The following is a 15852-nucleotide window of genomic DNA, read 5'->3' as shown; positions in this document are numbered from 1 at the left end:
TCAAAAACCAGACATCTGGTAACCCTAGTACCTGAGGAGAACTTTCTTCATGGTCCTTTCTTTCCTTAGTTTAATATCAGCATTTCTCTGGTTGATTGGTGTAGCTAGAACATGTCTTTCCTTGAAACAAGGTTGGTTTGTGTGATGGGATTTTTCCTAATCTATGTGTTGATAAATTCCATCTGCTCAGTGTATACTACGTCAGAAAAGAAAGAATACAGAAAATATCATCAAGGGATTAAATTAAAATTAAATTAAATTAAATGCTCTGTGTATGCTATTTATTATTACTGATTGATTGCGTAAGTGCCTAAGAGCACTGGTCATGGACATGGACCCTTTTTGCTAGACCAGGATGGGCAAACTTTTTGGCCCAAGAGCCATATCTGGGTGGTGAAATTGTATGCAGGGCCATGAATGTAGGGCTGGGGCAGGGGGTTGGGGTGCAGGAGGGGGTGCAGTGTGCAGGAAGGGGCTCAGGGCAAGGGGTTGGGGTGCAAGAGGGGTGTGGGGTATACAAGGGGGCTCAGGGTAGGGGGTTGGGGTGCAGGAGGGGGTGCAGAGTGTGGGAGGGGGCTTGGTGCAGGAAGGCTGCGGGGTGTGGCAGGGGCTCAGAGCAGGGGGTTGGTGTGCGGCAGGGGGTTCAGGTGCAGGGTGCAAGAGGGGTTTGGGGTGCAGGGTCCAGCCCGGTGTTGCTTACCTGGAGCGGCTCTAGGGTGGCAGCAGTGCGCAGCGGGGCTAAGACAGGCTCCCTGTCTGCCTGCCCTGTCCCCGTGCCACTCCTGGAAGAGGCTGGCACCACGTCCCTGCAGCCCCCGAGGGAGGGGGGACAGAGGGCTCTGTGCGCTGCCGTTGCCTGCAGCTACCTCCCCTCTCAGCCAATGGGAGCTGCGGGGGCTGGTGCCTGTAGGCAAGGGCAGCGCATGGAGCCCTCTGGCGCACCTCACTCTCCCCTCCCTCCCCCCCCGGGGCTGCAGGGATGTGGTGTGGCCGCTTCCGGGAGCGGCGCGGGGCCCATGGCGCCATGGGTGTGGCAATCCTGCGGGCCAGATCCAAAGCCCTGATGGGCTGGATCCGGCCTGCAGTCTGTAGTGTGCCCACCCCTGTGCTAGACACTGTACAAGCCCAGAAGACTGCCTGCCCCAAAGAGCTTACATTTTTTTTCTGCCAGCTCACCCACCTGGCTCCTTAACAGCCTGTCGGGCTTCCATGGTCTGACTCCATTTCTTTTCATGGAGCACATTGAAATTTTTGTTTTCCATTCCTAATTTCAAAATACTGAAATCCTCTATGAAACCGAATTCATTACTTTATCTCTGCCCAGCCTTAGCCACCATTTTTCACATAAACAGGCAGGGACAGAATCTGTTTCCTTGTTTCCATGGATGTAGAGGCTCTCTACACAAACATCCCCCACACAGATGGAATACAAGCTGTCAGGAACAGTATCCCTGATGATGCCACAGCACAACTGGGTTGCTGAGCTCTGTGCCTTTATCCTCACACACAACTATTTCAAATTTGATGACAATGTATACCTCCAGACCAGTGGCACCGCTATGGGCACCTGCATGGCCCCACAATATGCCAGTATTTTTATGGCTGACCTGGAACAACGCTTCCTCAGCTCTTGTCCACTCACGCCCCTTCTCTACCTATGCTACATTGATGACATCTTCATCATCTGGACCCATGGGAAGGAGACTCTGGAAAAATTCCACCGTAATTTCAACAGCTTCCACCCCACCATCAACCTCAGCCTGGACCAATCTACATGGGAGGTCCACTTCCTAGACACCACGGTATGAATAAGTGGCGGTCACGTTAATACCACACTATGCCGAAAACCCACCGACCGCTATGCCTCCAGCTTCCATCCCAGACACACCACAGGATCCATCGTCTACAGCCAAGCGCTGAGGTATAACCGCATTTGCTCCAACCCCTCAGACAGAGACCAACACCCACAAGATCTTCGCCAAGCATTCTCAAAACTACAATACCCACACAAGGAAATAAGGAAACAAATCAACAGAGCCAGACATGTACCCAGAAGCCTCCTGCTGCAAGACAAGCCCAAGAAAGAAACCAACAGAACTCCACTGGCCATCACCTACAGTCCTCAGCTAAAACCTTTACAACCCATCCTGGACAACGACCCCTCGCTTTCACAGGCCTTGGGAGGCAGGCCAGTCCTCACCCACAGACAACCTGCCAACCTTAAGCATATTCTCACCAACAACCACACACTGCACCTTAGTAACTCTAACTCAGGAACCAATCCATGCAACAAACCTCGATGCTAACTCTGCCCACATATTTACACCAGCAACACCATCACAGGACCTAACCAGATCAGCCACAACATCACCAGTTCATTCACCTGCACGTCCATCTATGTAATATATGCTGCCATATGCCAGCAATGCCCCTCTGCTATGTACATCGGCCAAACTGGACAATCCCTACGTAAGAGGATTAATGGACACAAGTCAGATATTAGGAATGGCAATATACAAAAACTGTAGGAGAACACTTCAACCTCCCTGGACACACAATAGCAGATTTAAAGGTAGCCGTCCTGCAGCAAAAAAAACTTCAGGACCAGACTCCAGAGAGAAACTGCTGAGCTTCAGTTCATTTGCAAATTTTGACACCATCAGCTCAGGATTAAACAAAGACTGTGAATGGCTAGCCAACTACAAAAGCAGTTTCTCCTCCCTTGGTTTTCACACCTCAACTGCTAGAAGAGGGCCTCATCCTCCCTGATTGAACTAACCTCGTTATCTCCAGACTGATTCTTGCCTGCATATTTATACCTGCCTCTGGAAATTTCCACCACATGCATCTGATGAAGTGGGTATTCACCGACGAAAGTTTATGCTCCAGTACGTCTGTTAGTCTATAAGGTGCCACAGGACTCTTTGTTGCTTTTTACAGATCCAGACTAACATGGCTACCTCTTTGATACTTAACTGTTTCCTTGAATATAGGTTTATGAGCTGTTGCAAAAGGCTTGTGCAGATTCTGTTGCATTCTCCACATAAAAACTGCATGTGACTACCATATTCACTCATGTAGGTTAAAGACTAGGGCTGTCGATTAATCGCAGTTAGCTCAAAAAAAATTAATCAGTTTTAATCATACTGTTAAACAATAGAATACCAATTGAAATTTATTCAATATTTTGGACGTTTTTCTACATTCATATATACTGTATTCTGTGTTGTAATTGATATCAGTGTACATTTTTATTACAAATATTTGCACTGTAAAAATGATAAAAGAAATAGTATTTTTCAATTAACCTCATAGAAGTACTGTAGTGCAATCTTTGTCATGAAAGTGCAACTTAAAAATGTATATTTTTGTTATTGTTACATAACTGCACTCAGAAACAAAACAATGTAAAACTTCAGAGCCTACAAGTCCACTCAGTCCTACTTCTTGTTCAACCAGTCGCTAAGACAAACAAGTCTGTTTACATTTACAGGCGATATTGCTGCCCTCTTCTTATTTACAATGTCACCAGAAAGTGGGAACAGGCATTTGCATGGCACTTTTGTGGCTGCATTGCAAGGTATTTTCGTGCCAGATATGCTAAACATTCGTATGCCCCTTCATGCTTCGGCCACCATTCCAGAGGACATGTGGCGCTCCAGCTGTGGAGGAGGGTTGGGGGCCACTCCATGTGGCTTCTGGATGCAGCGGCATGGCCCCCCTCCGGCTCCTACGTGCTCCAATGGCCCCCTCCGGCGCTCCAATGGGAGCTGCAAGGGCAGTGCCTGCGGCCGGGGCACTGTGCAGAGCCGCCTGGCCACAACGCCGCATAGGAGACGGAAAAGGGCCATGCCTCTGCTTCCGGGAGCCGCTTGAGGTAAGTGCTGCCTGGAGCCTGCACCCCTGAGCCTCCCCCTGTGCCCCGATCCCCCTCCCGCCCTCAAACCCCGTTGATCCTAGACCACAGCACCCTCCTGCACCCCAAACCCCTCATCTCTAGCCCCATCCCAGAGCCCGCACCCCCAGCCGGAGCTTGCACTCCCCCATCCCAGCCCGAAGCCTCCTCCTGCATCCTGAACTCCTAATTTCTGGCCCCACCCCAGAGCCTGCAGCCCCAACTACAGCCCACACCCCCATCCCAATTTTGTGAGCATTCATGGTCCACCATACAATTTCTATTCTCAGATGTGGCCTTCAGGCCAAAAAGTTTGCCCACCCCTGTACTACAAGGTCGGATCCAACACTCATTGAAGTTGATGGAAACTTGGACTCCTGTTGACATCACTGGGCTTTGGATGAGAGCGTAAATGATTTACTGGACAATGGTTACAGGGCAGTTCCCTAGGGATACTCACAAAAGTAGATGTAGTAGAGGTTATTTGGAGGTCTCTGAAGCAGACATTTGAGGCATGAACATTTTAACACTCACTAAGTAGCAAACTTCATCTGCGAGGACAGGAATTAAAGCTTGTCTAAGCAACGAATTCCTTCCCCTCAGGAGGCCAGGCAAATCTTCTCTGGACTGGAACAACGAAATAGATAGACACAGCAGGTAATTTGTGCTATGGAACCGTACCCAACCTTTTCCTTTTTCCCCCCTCTCAGAGGAGAGAGATCTGGCTGTAGGGCCATCAGAAGCAAAAGGCTGCCGAAATTTCTCTTTCTGAGCTCTGCCTCTCTGTTCTCTCCAGCCCCCACTTCCCTCAGTTCTCCCTTTTATTTGCTCTGTCTTACTCACTCTGCCTGGAGGAAGGGGAGGAGCAATAGGTTGCAAGAGGAAATGTTGCACTTTTGATGAACAATTTGTATTGCTACACAAGACTTTAATGTTTATCTAATCACTGGCTACACTCCGTGTCTCCCTCAGGAGTAAGACTATCCCAAAGTGGATGCTACAGAAGACTGCAAAAGTATTATGCAAAAAAGGCCAGTATAGACTTGACTGCAATGTCCTATTCTGATCCTACACACTACAGGGCCTGTGATGTTAACCTTCCAAATGTAGCAAAGGGAGTTTTTGGTGTAAATTGAAATGTGAATGAATATTTTGGTCGTCAGAACATACTACATGTAAAGTGTATTGATATGTTTTTTATTTTAAAATGCTTTTTCTTCTGTTTTTCCTCTCTTCCAGTAATTCTGTCCAACCATCTTTCTTTCTTTTAAAAAAAAAATTCAAATAAATATTTGTGATAATGTGGCAAACATCTAATGTAAAATACAGATATTTACTTTCTGACAAATACAGAAAAACATGAGCAGCACAATGAGTACATGACATACTTGTGATGTCTTGTGATGAACTCATTAAAAGGAATCCCCTGGTGTTGCTTGTGTTTTGTACGCAGCTTTTTCAAGTGGTAAAAGGTACTGCAAGTAAGAGAATGTTGGAATGTTGAGTCTGCAAAGTATGTATGTTCACCATTCGGTTGTTGAAGATATATCAAAGGCAAATGATCCAGAGGGTCAAATCCTTTTTCTACATCAGTTAATGATGACCTCAGAAGGGGGAAAAAATGGGAGGTTTTTCTTTTTTTTCTTCTTTAGTTTGTATTTTATGAAATACAGGTCTGTAAGATGTTTTTATTTTTGTTTCCCTGCTCATATTTTACTTTATAACTGTCAGGAATGTCAAACCTTGTAATCCTTGTTTTGCTTGAAGTCTCATTGGGGAGGGGCCTCCGTGATGTGGGTTGGGAGTGTTCTTCACCGTTAGTTGAAATGGTGAGATACTGAATCCTGACCCTGATCTCTTCTTTTAGTTATTTGTTGGGCATTCGAGCTGAATAGATGTTGACAAAAACAAAAGAAAAACATAGTTTTAAACATCTGACTAAAAATGTATGCCCCTCTAAATTAATTGGATTTCACATATATGGTTTATCTAATGTTATAATCCTACTAAATCTCCTGTAGTCTATGGAGACTTTCGTTTAAAGCAGGAAAGAAAAGACCAAAATTCCCACACTTTAAAAAAGCCTTTACACTTATGCATTGCAAAGAAGCAAAAAAAGATGCATTGTTTTCCCTTGTCATGTCATCTCTAAAACAAATTCTTTAATCTCAAATCCCTGTGTAACATAGAATATGTTTTGAAGAATGGGTAAGGATTTTTTATATTTGAATTACCAGACACAATCCTGATTGTAGCCTTAAGTCAGACTAGAAACTACTTGTGCTATTCTGTAGGCAAGAGGGCAGATCTTCATGTGCACCATGGCAGAGCTTGGCATGCCTGGAATGGAGCGGGCAGAGACAGCTTTCTGTCCCTTCTATCAAGGGGGCATTATAGGGCTAGCTTAGCCCATGGCACAAATCAGAGATGCCTGAGGACTGTGCGATGGGCCTTCCTGTTAGCTTGTGATCACCAGAGTGCTGCATATTCCAGTTGCACAACCTGGGGTGGGATGGGGAGGAGAAGATGGCATAAATAGAGCCAGTTCTGCTGACTTTGTCTCCCAGAAACATGGAAGTAGAATCCCCAGCTGGCTATTTAAGCTCCCTTTCCATCCTCTTTGTGCTTGCCTGGTGAAGTGCACTGAAGAGTCAGCACAAGCATTTTAGCAAGGATTTTTAGGTCTGAGTTCAGCAGAGCACCGAGGCTTGTAAAATGCACAGTTAGAGAAATCCCTTTTGTGATTACTCAGAGTAGTAATAGTGGCTTCATTTAGAGGCTTATGTAATGATGGTTTCTTGTTGGAAAGCATGATGTAACGTGACCAGTAAGGGAGTAGTAAGTTCATATGAGAATTGTTTGTATACCTGGAAGTTCATCAGAATCCAGGGTTTCCCCGACTGTAAATTATTTTCCTTTCTCACTCCTTTAAATATACAGGCATTAAGCCTACTGTTGGCTCTGCTGAAAGTGAATAGAAGTGACATTGTCTTTTAAATAACCAGTTTCTTCCTTGCATGAGTATGGACAAGCAGGTGAACCATTCCAATCTAACATCCAGGTGGCAACTAAAATCAGCCCTGATGAAGGGTAGAAGAGGAATATTGTGTGTGTGCGCGCGCGCGTGTGCTGGTCATATGGTGGGTGCACATAGATAGTAATATTCTTTGGGATGATCAAATAATGACAGCTCTGGTCCATCAAATGCTTGCAGTCAAATATAATTCTGGTTAGGATCATAGGTATTGCCACACCGGAACAGACCCAGAGTCCGTCTAGTCCAGTAACCTGTCTCCGGTAGTGGCCAGAGGAAGCGTGAGAAACCGCCTGCTCCCAAGTAGTTAGAGATTGGTTTAAGCCCTGAATCATGAGTTTAACTGTCACTTCCAACATTGGTTAGCTGTAACTATTGTAACTCTGGGTATTCTTGTAATCCCTATATAAATGTCCATTCTGTTTCTGAATTTTGCTAAGTTTTGGTTACATGGCAAATGTTACATTCAGATCGGCATGCTCCAGTTTGACAGACGAGTATTTGTAAAGCCCTGCGTGGATACAAAATTTATATCCGCAGATCTAAAGCAGATATCCACAGAGCTACTGGGCGGGAGACGCACACTGCTGTGTGAAAGGGACTCCTGTCCAGGAGCATGTGAGCTGCTTGCACACATTAACATGACCAGGAACAGCTGCTGATGAGTCTGGCAGGGACCAGGGGGAGGGGGGGGGGCGTGGAACAGTCATGCCAGAGGAGCTGCCCGGGCTGGGTGATGGCTCCTGCAAGTGGCAGCCCAACATGCTGCTGCTGTCACTGCTGCAGTTCCTTGTAGAGCTCTGTGGATATCTGCATCCATGGATATACATTTTGTATCCATGAAGGGCTCTAGTATTTGCACAATAATGGAAGGTACCAGAGTGGAAAAGTCAATTCTAGCTGTAATATGATAGCACCATATAATATAATTTACAAAAGAGAGACTAATTGCCACCATGTAATTTTTAAGAATTTCTGTATTTTTCACACATTTAAAGACTGCAGTCAAAGCAAAACTGTTTTACCAGAAGGGAAGTTAATGTTGCCCCTCCCTCCCAAATTGCTAGTAATATTGGGATGCTTAAAATGTAACTTGGGCTTTTGGCCAACTAAAAAATGGAGCAATGAAAATTTCTTGCCAGGTCACTTTTTAAAATTTGGTGGTAGGCTAATTATCTAATTTGTTTGGGATTATGCAAATAAACAGCTTTTAAAATAGAGCTAGGAATGAAGGTAACAGAGTTGGTGAATCAGCTGTAAAATGAGCAGACAAAATACAGATGTAAACAATTTAATTAATATGAATTTAATTAATATGAATGGCACTTTCAGGCCCTGATTCTTATATGCAAGGATAGTCCAGTTGACTTCAATAGGACTGCTGGTGTATGCTTTCATGTGTTTGCAGGATTGGGGCCTGAACAGACTTTCTGATGAATAAACTGATTCAGAGAGACTGTAGTATTTGCTTTCACCTGGTTGCTTCATATGCATTTCAGGCAGGAGTGAAAGTAAGTTTAGAGACTTACTTGTATGCAGAGCAGCCGAGGTCCTGAGCAAGGTTGGGGGGCGGGATGGGGCCTCAGGTGGAAGGGACGGGCTGGAGCCAGACTCTGCCCGCCAGCCAGCCAGCCCTTTAGTGCTGCCCAGCGCACACCATTGGGCCTCCGGCGGCGATTTAAAGGGTCCAAGGCTCCTGGCCACCACTGCTGCTAGTGCTACCTCGGGGCTCTGGCAGTGATTTAAAGAGCCCAGGGCTCCCGGCCGCCGCCACTACCCCAGGGCTCTGGCGATTTAAAGGGCCCTGGCTCTGACTGCTGTCGCTGCCGGTTCAGTCGGCTGTGTCCCGGCTTACTTGCACCTCTGATTTCAGGTTAATAGAAGAGTTGAAACTAGAAAATACCATAATTTAAGAGGCACCATCAGTGTAAAAATCACACCTCTGGAATTGTTTTCATCTACTTTTGTTACAACTGTGAAGTTTTCAGTTTTTTGCATAACTGAAAGAGGATATTAAATGGAAACAATGCTATTTTTTGTAAAGTGATTAACATGGAAGGACCTGACAACTCAGAGAAGAGGAAGTCAATGTTTATTTTGGACAGACGCCTGAGTTTCTCTACTAAAGTAGTACTATTTAAAGGAATTATTGTTGCAATGAAGGGAGGGCTCCAGATTTCATCAGCAGATTAAAACTACTTTGGTAAAGTTTCGTAGGAGAAACTGCCATGCTACAGAAAGCAATGACAGACAGACACGTTGTTAACAAAAACTGCAACCTTTATGCTTTTGAAAGGCTTTTGGCATGGTGCTATAGGTGGATACACATCAGGTAGTTTTCATTTTAGGAAAAATGGCTTCCTTGTGTGCCTAAAATGAATGTGGCAGTTTCTACTTGAACACTTACATATTAGTACCACTCCTTGTGTGACAGCCACTGTCTTGTCTGACACACCAGGAACAGAACTGGGAAACTCCAGGCTGAAAAAAGCACAAGTGTCTACAGTTTGAGCTAAAGAGCCAGGCTCCGTAGGTCAGAGCTTTAACAGTCCGGTATGCTCTATTGATCAGACACAGGGTGGGGGATGCATAACCCACAGTGGATTACACTTGCACCTAGGGAAACAACCTACAGTTGCTGTGAAATACTGACTCTGTGTACTAGTTTTATTTTAAAATAATAAAAGCGATCTCTGATTTCTTTGTGTTGTAGACCTTATTTCAGAATTGTCATCAAAACGGTCTTTTGCCCATGTTAATTAACCTACTGCATTAAAGAAAAAATATGTTTTGCAGTACTTTTATAGGTATATTAAATCAGATCACATTGTAAATGGGTGGAAATCAACATTTTAAATAGCAATTTGATCGTACATTGAAAAATCTCAAGCAATAGAGAGAAGGAATTTTGGTCTGAATGCATAATCAAAGAGTAGCATTTCAGAAGATTCTTTTATGAAACAATAATATAGTTCATCAAGTCTAAGAAAATAAATAGGTTGCACTTTGTGACAATCTAATGCATGTCTCCAGACTTGACTTCTAGTAAAACAATAGCTTCTTGTTAATTACGCAACAAAATATTGTTAAAAATCTACTACTTGTACGGTACATTTTTATGATTCAACATTTTGTTTTAAATATTCTTTGTAACAAAAAGCAAGTGCTGAATGAGACCAAGTGCTTTTATATAAGCAAACTTTAGAGGGTTTTACCAATATCTTTCTTTATTATAAGTTTTGATTATACTGAAAAATTCATGATGGTGTCATATGAGAACAAAGACAGTCTTAGCCTAGCCAGTCATGTTCTCTTGGGTGCATTTTAAAAATTCCATCACCAAATTGAGAGGTTTTGAGTGATTTCACTGCTTCTGATGGAGTTCACCCCCTCTGGATCCAGCTAAACTATTCCTGCGAGAGATGACTTAGTCCTGAGTGATTAAAAAAATACTACAGAAGAACAAACTTTTTTTTGAAGGGAGTAGATTGCACCAAATGATATATAGTTCCAAAATATTTACATTGCCTCCCCTATAACCCATCCCTCCCACCTTCAAATTATATTAGTTGGACAGTGTGCTATACTGTCATTGTTCTCAGTTTATTTTTTCAGTTTCAGTTTTAGCATTAAAGAGCATATCATATAATATATTAGGTTATGCGCCAAGTCATTTTCTCTTCATCCTTAGTTATGGTTATGAGAGAGCATTTTTGTATAAATGGGAAAACAATTTCTTCGCTGGTCTTCTCTGTGAGCACATGCACACTGGTACATGTGATTGATCCCGGAGCAGAATGTTTGATGGAGCTCCTTCTTAAAATATTGGCATAATATTTGAGTCTAGTTCGTACAGTTCTAGACTTTGTTTTTACCTTTATTTACTGTCATGTATTTTAGAATAAATTGTCACTTCAGGAAATGCTAGGAGAATAGACGCATTTGCTGAAAACTGAAGTCTTTCTAATTAAAATTGTATTCTAAGCTTTCTCTTACAGAAGAAATTTAACTGTTTTAGATTGGGCTAAAACACAACTGAACAGGAATTCTTTTCTGAATTGGCCAGAGTGTGACCTGGTTGATATTCCTTCTTACACATCATCAGTTCAACCTCTGACCTGTCACTGAGGGGATAATAGGGTTGCACAGGTGTAACAGAGGGACTAATTTGGCCTGCAGAAGCTCTGAGTTTGTAGGGCTGACAATTAAGAAGCCTGATATTCTTGTAAAATGAACATATTTTGTTTTGGAATTCATTGAGAGGCAATAATGATGGAACATTACAAAGCCTTTTTGTTTTTCCCACACAGGCACTTTTCAGAGTAGAACTGCATTGTAAATTGTAGAGGAACTCACTTTTTGCTAAACTTTCTGAGAAATTATGCAGTCCTAATTCAGTACTATAATTCAAGGCTCCTGTGCTTCAAAATGTTGACATTACCAGTGAAAAGCATCCCATTTTTTTTTAAATCTATATATTTATGTAGGAAATTGTAACAAGTTTATGAATTATTGCCATGTAAATATAGGAGATACCAGATCTTGTGTAGCTCTTTCAGTTTTCCTGGCTTTCTAAAGCCAGCAAATAAACTTCGAGTTTTTGTTTTTTTCTTTTTAGACAAATGCTCTAAACATAATGAAAAGATGGCCTGCCTTACAATGACAGAGATGGAAGGAACAGCAACTTCTACTGTCCACCAAAATGGTGACATCCTTGGGAATGCAAATGCTCCCAAGCAGACAGAGCCAGTGCTTCAGGTTTACCTTTATCATTCCCCGGAGAAGACCGAAGGAGATTATCTTCAGTTTCCAGCTGGTGAATATATTGCGGAAGAGATTTGTGCTACTGCTTGTAAAGCTTGCGGTAAGAATATATATGATGGTTTTCCTAGTGACAGCATGATCTTGTTTCAGCTTCATGCAACATTAGTTTTTAATATAGTGCACACGGTTCCTGACTAAAATGTATTATGCTATAACTCATGCATGTATAGAACAATGTTTTTGTTTGTTTGTTTCTGACCCTTCTCTGCTATGTGAAGTCATTATTTACTGATTAATAGTAATTATGTCCGCATTAGCCATTCAAAACTTTAACTATTAAGGAAGGATTTATCAACAGAGCTGTTTATACCAGCCCTGCAAAGCACCCCGATGATTTTTGTCATGTTCACCAATATGGAGGTGATGTGTGAGGGGGCTCAGGGTTATGGCAGAGGGTTGGGGTGCAGCGATGTGAGGGCTCTGGCTGGGGGTGCGGGCTCTGGGGTGGGTCTGGGGCAGAGGGTTGGGTGCAGGGGGTGTGGGAGGGGGCTCCAGGACTACGGTGGAGAGAAAGGACTTCCCCCAGCTCTCTCTCCCTGCAGCAGCACCTGGGCTGGTGGGGGGAGAGGCACCTCTCTCCCTGCAGCAGCAGTAGCTGTAGGGCTTGGGCTGGGGCTGCAGGATAGGCGCCCCTTCCCCTACCCCAGCAGGTCTTGGCCGGGGCTGGGTTCGTGCCATGGGAGGGGCACCCTGGACTGCAGCAGAGTCAGCGCCAGCAGAGGTGCACCCCGGCTGGGGCAGATTGGGGCCCGGGGAAGGGGCACCCCTCCCCCGGCTGGTCTCCAACCGCGGTGGGTTCACTGAGCACTTGTGCGGTGCTAAATAGGCTGCTGCGTGGCCGCACGGCTTACAGGGAACTTAGGCTAGAAATACAGCTATCTGGAGGACAATAATTCTCTCTTGCAGTAATGTTACCATTTTGAAATTAGTTTTTGTTCCACATGGAAATGAAAACAAAACCTTTCAGATGTTTTTATGAAATGAAATTTGTGTCAGAATGGTGGTTTTTAGATTGACAGCTTTTCAGTTTGTCTCTCACTGTATCACTGTTGCAAAAAAAGCAAACACCATTTTGGGATGTATTAGCCGGAGTGTTGTAAGCAAGAAATGAGAAGTAATTCTTCCACTCTACTCCGCGCTGATTAGGTTTCAACTGGAATATTGTGTCCAGTTCTGGGTGCCACATTTCTGGAAAGAGGTGGACAAATTGGAGAAAGTCCAGAGAAGAGCAACAACAATGATGAAAGGTCTGGAAAACATAATCTATGAGGGAAGATTGAAAAAACTGGGGTTATTTAGTCTGGAAAAGAGAAGACTGAGAGGGGTTATGATAACAGTTTTCAAGTACATAAAAGGTTGTTACAAGGAGAAAGGAAAAAAATTGTTGTTCTTAACCTCTGAGGATAGGACAAGAAGCAATGGGCTTAAATTGCAGCAAGGGAGGTTTAGGTTGGACATTAGGAAAAACTTCCTAACTGTCAGAGTGGTTAAGCACTGGAATAAATTGCCTAGGGAGGTTGGGGAATCTCCATCTTTGGAGATTTTTAAGAGCAGGTTAGACAAACACGTGTCAGGAATGGTCTAGATAATACTTAATCCTGCCATGAGTGCAGGGGACCGGACTAGATGACCTCAAGAGGTCCCTTCTAGTCCTATGATTCAATGATTGTCTCTTATGTCAGAAGTTACCAGCGAATGTGGGATCTCAAAATCTTTCTTGACAATAATGTCATCCAAACTAATATGTCTCTCTGAAAGTTTTCAGCTCTGACAAAATATGCATATTTCTATGAAATTGTCAAAAAGTTCTGACCAGCTGTAGTTAGAAATAGCTGTTATAATGACCTATGGTCTTTATCCTGAGCTTGCTAACACTTATATGTATGATAACTTTGCAAATGTGAATAGTTCCATTAAGTACAGTGGGACTGTTTATGTACCTGAATTTATTTGCATGCATATATGTTTACAGGACCGTGGCCGTAATGGGTAAATATGGCAAGCAGTAAATAAAAAATAGCTCACTTTGGACCATAGAGAAGTAAACCCTTTTTAATGGGAAGAGAATCATCACCCAGGACCGTGGGTTGTTATGAAACCTTTTGAGAGAGAGAGTAGATATTACATATTTACACATAAGAAAGGGATTCATAGAATATTAGGGTTGGAAGAGACCTTAGGAGGTCATCTAGTCCAATCCCCTGCTCAAAGCAGGACCAACACCAACTAAGTCATCCCAGCCAAGGCTTTGTCAAGCTGGGCCTTAAAAAACCTCTAAGGATGGAGATTCCACCACCTCCCTAGGTAACCCATTCCAGTGCTTCACCACCCTCCTAGTGAAATAGTGTTTCCTAATATCCAATTAGACCTTCCCCACTGCAATTTGAGACCATTGCTCCTTGTTCTGTCATCTGCTACCACTGAGAACAGCCTAGCTCCATCCTCTTTGGAATCCCCCTTCAGGTAGTTGAAGGCTGCTATCAAATCCCCTCTCCCCTTCTCTTCTGCAGACTAAATAACCCCAGTTCCCTCAGCCGCTCCTCGTAAGTCATGTGCTCCAGCTCCCTAATCATTTTTGTTGCCCTCCGCTGGACTCCCTCCAATTTGTCCACATCCCTTCTGTAGTGGGGGGACCAAAACTGGATGCAGTACTCCAGAGGTTACCTCACCAGTGCCGAATAGAGCGGAATAATCACTTCCCTCAATCTGCTGGCAATGCTCCTACTAATACAGCCCAATGTGCTGTGGGCCTTCTTGGCAACAAGGGCACACTGCTGACTCATATCCAGCTTCTCATCCACTGTAATCCCCAGGTCCTTTTCTGCAGAACTGCTGCTTAGCTAGCTGGTCCCCAGCTTGTAGCGGTGCATGGGATTCTTCCTTCCTAAGTGCAGGACTCTGCACTTGTCCTTGTTGAACCTCATCAGATTTCTTTTGGCCCAATCCTCCATTTTGTCTAGGTCACTTTGGACCCTATCCCTACCCTCCGGCATATTTACGTCCCCCCCCCATCTTAGTGTCATCTGCGAACTTGTTGAGGGTGCAATTAATCCCATCATCCAGATCATTGATAAAGATATTGAACAAAGCCGGCCCCAGGACCGACCCCTGGGGCCCTCCGCTTGATACCAGCTGTCTACTAGACATTGAGCCATTGATCTCTGCCTCTTGAGCCCGAATCTAGCCAGCGTTCTATCCACCTTATAGTTCATTCACCCAATCCATACTTCTTTAACTTGCTGGCAAGAATACTGTGGGAGACCGTATCAAAAGCTTTGCTAAAGTCAAGCTCTATCACATCTACCGCTTTCCCCATATCCACATAGCCAGTTATCTCATCATAGAAAGCAATCTGGTTGGTCAGGTGCACTGACCAAGACTGGCAGTAGCCAAGACTGAGGTGAGGTGGGGATAGTGGGTTGGGGATTCCCCAGGGAGGGGAGACCCAGATTGGTGGGGTACTGCTAGGGGGCAGCACCCCAGTTAAAGGGGCACCGGGGTTGAGGAAGGGTCACGGGGACCAAAGGACAGGTGGATCACTGGCCTGCAGAGGGCGCTCCAGAGCTGGAACGAGCTAATTCCTGGAAGTCACCAGCAGGAGGTGCCGCAGGGGTGAGTCTGCACCTCTACATGAACTAAACAGAAATTAAACAGCAAAAAACTTTGCTCTCATAAGGTCTAATTTAAATCCAAAAAAGAAATGATAATTAGATAATGGAATGGTGTCTTTAATTCAGATCTATTGTAACTAGGTTTTATTAGGGGTTTAAACATATTTTCTTATATCCTTGTCCCAATTTTTACTGACTTTCATTTATAGTAGACTATAAAAATACCATCTTTCCCCAAACCTATATGTATTACCTGAGGAAACTAGGTTGCATGAACTTAATATTTAAGGGAGTTTTGAGTAGTTTGGACAAAAGATATTTAGGTTATTCCTAACTTTTGGTGCTAAGTCTAGGGATGGAAATCACTTTCAGTACAGAGACTTTCAAAATGGGTAAGGCTTTGTATTAAGTTGTTGCAGCTTAGTTGGTATCCCTGTAAAAATGAGGAAATTAGAGTTCATTCCACTAGATCTAAGGCAACTTTCATA

At 43.9% G+C, this 15852-nt stretch overlaps 1 protein-coding gene across 1 annotated transcript in view; it reads left to right on the top strand.

Annotated features, from left to right (window-relative positions):
* The window catches only part of JAK2 (Janus kinase 2), a 148005-nt gene that overhangs the window by 55588 nt on the left and 76565 nt on the right, over window positions 1-15852 (top strand). The window contains exon 2 of the mRNA XM_045021258.1: window positions 11548-11793. Coding sequence (XP_044877193.1) covers window positions 11548-11793 — 246 coding nt within the window. The remainder of the gene's footprint in view (window positions 1-11547; window positions 11794-15852) is intronic.

The sequence above is a fragment of the Mauremys mutica genome, chromosome 6 (assembly GCF_020497125.1).
Source record: "Mauremys mutica isolate MM-2020 ecotype Southern chromosome 6, ASM2049712v1, whole genome shotgun sequence".
NCBI lineage: Eukaryota > Metazoa > Chordata > Testudines > Geoemydidae > Mauremys > Mauremys mutica.
The sequence above is the reverse complement of the archived record's forward strand: the minus strand, read 5'-3'. Positions and strand labels throughout refer to the sequence as shown.